We start from the raw sequence: 6624 nt of genomic DNA on the forward strand, positions 1-6624 counted from the left end.
AACTTTTGAGTATATTATGGTGTTTAGGACCTAAGTTTGTTTCCTGAACACAAACGGCTACAGGAGAGTGTGTGGCGAAGATGTCTCTGATGTCATTTAAATTATTTAAAAGTCCTCTGCAATTCCAGTGGACAATGAATGCCATGCTGGTTTTTTTGGTGGACTGAAAAACTAGGTTTTCGGTCCTGTGATTCGGGGCTTGTTTCTCTTTATGTTGTCTAGGGAGCTCCGCCGCCCATCCGACGTAGAGGGCGCAGAACCTCCTTCAGTTGTGTCCATCGTCTCTTGAGAGACGCTGGAGGTTCGTACAAACGCACGTGTGTCGAACTGTTTGACCTCACCGTGTGGGGTGAGGCCTTGGAGACTGCCGAACCAGGGGTCCGTGCAGCCCACTTTGGTGGTGGTGGCGCAGCGCTAGCTTCTTCCACCGGGGGCGCGGGGGGCCTTGCTGGAACCTCACTCTGTGTGGCTTCAGCAAGCGCCGAAGACCGCTGTGATGCTGCGCCCTGTTGCACCACAACGGAGTAGGGTCGCGTACGCGCCGGGGAGAGTCGCCTCCGTGCTTCGCGAAATGTCAGGTTCTGTGTTACTTTGAGTGTTATTATCTCTTTTTCTTTTTTCCATGCAGGGCAAACACGTGAGTACGATGCGTGGTTGCCCTCACAGTTTACACAAAGGTATGTTTGGGCTTGACAGTTTTTAGGAGGGTGTTCATGAGAGGCACATTTCGCGCATGTCTGTTGGCCCCGGCAGTTCAGTGAGCCGTGGCCGTAGCGTTGGCATTTGTAGCATCGGCGTGGGTTGGGGATGTAGGGTCGAAGTTTCATCTTGGTATTGCCCACCTCCACAGATTCTGTAAGGATGCTTGATGCAAAGGTGAGGACGACATGTCTTGTCTGAATTTCTTTGTTTTCTCTTTTGATTTTGATACGGTAGACATTTGTGGCATTTTGTTCCTTCAGACCTTCTAGAAGCTATTCCTTGGACACATACTTTAGGTCGTCATCTGAGATGACACCGCGGACTATATTTATTGATCGTTGCTCACTGACAGTTACAGGAATTTCTCCGAAAGAAGTTAACGCTGAGAGCTTGTCGAGCTGATGTTTGTAAAGTACTCTTGATCTTATAGCCTTCCCCAATGGTGGCAGTTAGGGCCTTTGCGACTAGAAATGGCGAGACAACTCGGGCAGTTTTCTCTTCGTCACTGCTGTGTATTACGTGGAAGCGTGGAAAGTTGGCAACGTTCTTCGTGAAAAACTTGGCAGTTGCATCGGTGCCCCCTCTTTTACGAGAGAGATCAGATGGGCGAAAAAAGGAAACCATAAAATGAAAAAACTGTTCGGCCATGGTGCCAGCCGCCCACCATGGAGCCCAACAAGGGGACGGGACAGGAACTCGCGAGCAAGTCATGCCCACGCCAGCTGTACACCGCGACTATAACCAAATATGGCTGAACACAGGGTTTTCCGCCACATAAGGTTAACCCTAGCCGCCAGGAAAAAAGGAAACTGAGAAAGAACGAGACGACAGGAAAGTTGCACGACCGCTGGATGAGAGCGCCTTTCATCCAGCGGCCGTGAAAGTTGTTAGAGAGAAGATAGGAAAGTGAAAGGTTGAAGGGGAGGACAGGAAAAGGCGACTGCCGATTCCCCCCGGGCTGGTCAGACCGGAGGTGCCATCTACGAGAAGCGGAGGCCAAAGTGGTGTGTTGCCTTCGCCAAGGGGCGATAAAGGTCCAAGCACTCGGCGTCGGCTCAACCACCAGGACCCTTTTTTCCCCGGTCACGGCGCTGCCACGCACGGCTAAACGTGGGTGCTCGGGGTCCGTGGTGTCGCACAGTACACGCAGACATCTGCTTTAGCAGATGCCCCCTGCGGGGAACCATCATGCATTGCCGGCGGTGTAGCGGCTGGTGGTAATAATATTTATTCGAGTCATGACATCTTCTCCTGGTGGCCAACCACAGGGGAAACCGCCGACGTGTCATCGCCCAGCTTCTTGTAGCTGATTCCGGCGCAAATGTAGAGCACTACCGACATGGACTTGAGGAGGAGCAGCAGAGCGGCCACGTAGCGGCTGAGCGAGGCGTTGTTGTAGTGGACACAGTTTCCGCCTTCGTTGGGCAGCCCATCGAAAACTGCCGACCAGATCTGGCATGCCATGTCCACTGTCTTGCCGAAGATGAGCGGCGACGGTACGGTGCCTGCGTCGCGTGGTCGACATATAAGCTGTGCCAGGAACGTCATTCCAACTATACTGCATTTTTACCAGAAGGTTAGGTGCTAATGGTAAGGGAAAGAGCGACGTCATTTACGCAGACATCATTAAAAGAAAAATGATCCACACTTTACTCTTGTTTTACGGTCTGACTCCTCATATTTTGTGGTGAGAGATTCACCCGCTGAGAAGCTTGAGTAATCGTCAGAAGGAGCAGTTTTTTCTCGAAATGATTCAAATTCCCCTAAACAGAGTTTCAGAAACGAGCAAAACTTTGTGACCGAGCCTAAATGCAACGCTGTCAGAGCTATTATATATGTTTTACATATCAGCTAGGGAAAGTTAGCTTTGACAGCGTTGCATTTAGGTCCGTTAGCAAATTTTCGTTTGTTTCTGAAATCCTGTTCAGGTGTATTTCACTCATTTAAAAAATTCTCCTCAAATATCTGTTGAACAAAACTACTGTAGCGATTGTCCTCTCAGCATTGGCCTCGATTATTGGAATTGGCATGGGCTGTTGTATAATCAGCCCTTAATGACATTGGGAAACTTGAACACAACAACCAAGACAAGTAAAAAATAATAAACCGTGCATAAAAACAATAATTAAGAGAGAGAAAGCGTATTTGCGTCCAATTATTGCGGAAGCATGGGCAGGTAAAAATACACACAAGTGGGGCAACGAACATAGCTACCCAAGCCGGGGAACGGTGTGCCAAGCCGAAATCAGCTGCAATGTTTGTCACGTAGCCTAGGTGGCCACGCCATTCATCAGCGTTGCTCATGCAGGTGGGTAACGGTAGTGCACGCCAGTTTCTTTTTTCACTTTCTACCTTGCCAGTTTTGTAGAGCCAGAGTCCTTCAATGATAGAGCTCACACGCAGGGGTCTTCTTTTTCGTTTCGTTTGTGGGAGTTTCGTTTCGTTTCTTCATCTAGGATCCTATCTTGCGCTATGCGCCACGTCATCTTCTTCCTTGTTGTAATACAGCCCCTGCGCTGAAGACGACCGTCGCGGTCGATGCCGCATGCAATGGACGGGTGCGGTGAAAATGAGGTGAGATAATCGACAGTTTGGTCCTCGCCGCCACCGATGGCGATGACAGGCTGGCTTAAGACTGCCTCGAAACAGCGATGCCGTCGACGCCACGATCAAAAATTCCAAAGGCACTGGATGCGCGCCTTGTTATCTCGTGTAATCACGTCGCGGCTAGTCACAACGGCTGGTCTTTGCAGGTCATTGGCTGGGGACACGGGGCTGGGGATGGGCGCGTTCGTGTCTCACCGGGGCTGGGGCAGGCCAACGCATTCCAGGAGGCTTCGAGCGATGTTCATGCACCGAGAAGGGGTGAAGCTGGAGGCCCAGAATGGGAATCAAAACCGCAACGTCCACCAAAACAAGTTACGTGGAGGCAGGAGAAATGAGGCGAACGATGGTTGATAGTGAAGCGCTCTATTTGCAAGATGGTGGCCATGGCCATGACAGCACCGACGCCAGCTCCGTGCGGCGCCAGGCTTCTTCTGATCCTATCTTGCGCTATGCGCCACGTCTTCTTCCAGGTTACGTAGAAGCAGCCCCCGCGCTGAATGCATGCAGCCGCCGCAGCCCCCGCATGGATGCAGCCCCCGCGCTGAATACGACCGTCGCGGTCGATGCCGCATGCAATGGACGGGTGCGGTGAAAATGAGGTGAGATAATCGACAGTTGAGTCCTCGCCGCCACCGATGGCGATAACAGGCCGGCTTAAGACCGCCTCAAAGTAGCGATGCCGTCGACGCCACGAAGAAACGTCCAAAGGCACTGGATGGGCACCTTGTTATCTCGTCTAATCACGTCGCGGCTGGTCACATCAGCTGGTCTTTGCAGGTCATTGGCTGGGGACACGGGGTTGGAGATGGACGCTTTCGTGTCTCACTGGTGCTGGGGCAGGCCAACGCATTCCAGGAGGCTTCGAGCGATGTTCATGCACCGAGAAGGGGTGAAGCTGGAGGCCCAGAATGGGAATCAAAACCGCAACGTCCACCAAAACAAGTTACGTGGAGGCAGGAGAAATGAGGTGAACGATGGTTGATAGTGAAGCGCTTTATTTACAAGATGGTGGCCATGGCCATGACAGCACCGACGCCAGCTTCGTGCGGCGCCAGGCTTCTTCTTCCTCCAGGATCCTATCTTGCGCTATGCGCCACGTATTCTTCCTTCTTGTAATAATATCGTTGCCGAATACACCACTGTGAGTATGTCTTTTCTCTGAGGATGTGTACCACCAGAGTCTTCGTAACCCTTTGCAAGACTAACAGTAGAAAATGTCAGGTATGGGCCAGAGCTTAAGCCTTATGTTACGCTTTGTGGCTGTAGGATGTCAACCAGTAACCACTGTTTTGGGTACAATTAATACTGTTCCTATTGGGTACCGGCTGTACAATTAATACTGTTCCTATTGGGTACCGGTTGACGACGTGAAGGCCAACTTAAATGGGCACGTAATTCACGACATACCAGCGCGTAAGCGGATGTTCGTTTATGAATGCGCTTTTCGGTACACTTTCACGTAGAGCTAATGCGGGACAAATGTACCACAAACTTTTCACCACCTGCCACCTCACTTTGCAGGTAGACCTGATAAACGCCAATATATAACTTACCCAGAAGACGGATGAAAACATACTGCATGCCTAGCGCAAAGGGCTTCTGCTTCCCCGTGACGCACCTGCGAAAATGCGTTAGACATTACAAGCCCCTTCCAAATCGAACATTGTTTTCTAACTCGTACAAGCATCAATACAACTTCTTGAAGACTCCGCAATGCACTCCGGAAAAGACAAGAGAGTACCAATCAGCCGTTAGTACGGGAAACACGAATCTCAGGTCCAGAATATGGTTCAACAAACTACAGAGCTTTGCTACTGCTCGTGAGTACACTTTTAAGTCCCTTATGAATTGCGTCCGTGAAACACGAAGTGGTGTTGCATGTTGTAGGTGGTCCTACGTGGTTAAAAACGTTCGTGGGACATTGTAACAATTTTTGGTAACACGAATAGCAAAGGAGACATTTTCCGCCTGTTCCTTATGCTCTCTAAAAGATTCCACGCGAGATTTTAGAGGAAGTTTTATGTCTAAGACCATACATGTGCCCGAATAAGTGGCGCCGCTCTGTATAAAAATAGTAGCACTGCAGAAATTATTGTGGGACTTTCCACGATGAGATCGGACAAGACAGCTTTCGTTAGCTCTTATAATATATGGAAAGTGACACCGCTGCGTTAGTGCCGACAAAACAATTTATTCATTTATTCGACTGAGATTAAACTCAAAACGGTTTTTCCGAACCACGTTTTTTTAGTTAGTATCAAGCATTTGATTTCAGTCAAGGCTAAGCGGTGACTCATTCCAATTCCAACGTAGCTGGCGACGGGTTAAAGGACCCCTGCAACGCTTTTTTTGCGGGTACTTTTCTGCCACTAAATCGTTTCTTCGTGTCGTGAAGAGATAGCCGCAAAAAGAATTATCGAGATCGGTGCAGAAATAAGAGTTATTCAATTTTTAATTTCAAAAATATAGGCAAACGCGCCGTTCGCGACGTCACACCCGAGGCCGGGGGATACATAGAGTTTCTCACTAATATTGAGAAACTCTATGGGGGGATATGACGACGAAGGGCGGGCGTCCCGCGATTGGTTCACTTTGAAATATTTTGTCTAGCGCCATTGTGTTTACCAAACAAACCTTAATAGCAACTTGTTTTTTTTTGTAATTTTGAAAAAATCACAACAAAGTTACTATGAACTTAGAATAGAAAATAACTGAATAAAAGTGGTGATAGAGGCCACGATCTATTTCCCCACTTCAAGCGCTTGTGCGTTTGCACCTCCACATCCTCTCTGTTCTGTGACAACGCCGAGCACGCACCGCCGCGAGCAGCTTTTCGGCGCTCGTTTTTCCTCGCCTGTGCATGCAGTTTCAATATGCGTTTGTGAATCGTTCTTGCCATGGCAAGCAAAAGAAAGTGCGCAGTTCCTGGTTGTGTGGGTGAAGGCGCTGGCAGCGTGTCTTATCACAGGTTTCCGACTTCTGTCGAACGACGGAAAATTTGGCTGGAAGCCCTTGGTCTTCAAAAGCCACTGCGACAACAGATATGCTCGCGACATTTCGAGTCGTACTCTTTTGTTAGTTCCACGGTACCACAGGCCTGGGAAGGAGCTGGCTACAAGCGACGGCGGCTTCATAATGACGCAGTGCCAGTGTCCAGCGCTTCTCTCCGCACGTTGTTGGACACTTCTGATGAACAAATGAGAGGTGACATTGAGGTGAGTGCGACGTCAAATTTCTCCCCCTTGTCGCATCTGTGTGCGTGCTGTGTCCTTTTGAAATTTCTTCACCATTCCATTTTGTGAAGCCAGAGCTTGC

The 6624-nt window shown here is 49.5% G+C and overlaps 1 protein-coding gene across 1 annotated transcript; it reads right to left on the reverse strand.

Moving 5' to 3' along the window:
* Positions 1–1938: 1938 nt before the first annotated feature.
* LOC144173788 (solute carrier organic anion transporter family member 4A1-like) lies at positions 1939–4921 on the reverse strand. Its single transcript, XM_077702050.1, has 2 exons — positions 4863–4921; positions 1939–2207 (listed from the first exon to the last, which is right to left on the reverse strand). The coding sequence occupies exons 1-2, from the start codon at positions 4888–4890 to the stop codon at positions 1939–1941; spliced, it is 297 nt and encodes a 98-aa protein (XP_077558176.1). The 5' UTR covers positions 4891–4921.
* Positions 4922–6624: the final 1703 nt, after the last annotated feature.

Source organism: Haemaphysalis longicornis, unplaced genomic scaffold (assembly GCF_048455015.1).
Source record: "Haemaphysalis longicornis isolate Haplotype H1 unplaced genomic scaffold, Haemaphysalis longicornis Haplotype H1 scaffold_3, whole genome shotgun sequence".
Classification (NCBI taxonomy): Eukaryota; Metazoa; Arthropoda; class Arachnida; order Ixodida; family Ixodidae; genus Haemaphysalis; species Haemaphysalis longicornis.

Bases quoted from the DNA above. Each gene is read 5' to 3' on its own strand.
- LOC144173788 (XM_077702050.1), bottom strand. From the start codon at position 4,890: ATGCAGTATGTTTTCATCCGTCTTCTGG. The intron at 2,208-4,862 runs GTAAGTTATATA...CACGCGACGCAG, and splicing joins TGTTTTCATCCGTCTTCTGG to GCACCGTACCGTCGCCGCTC.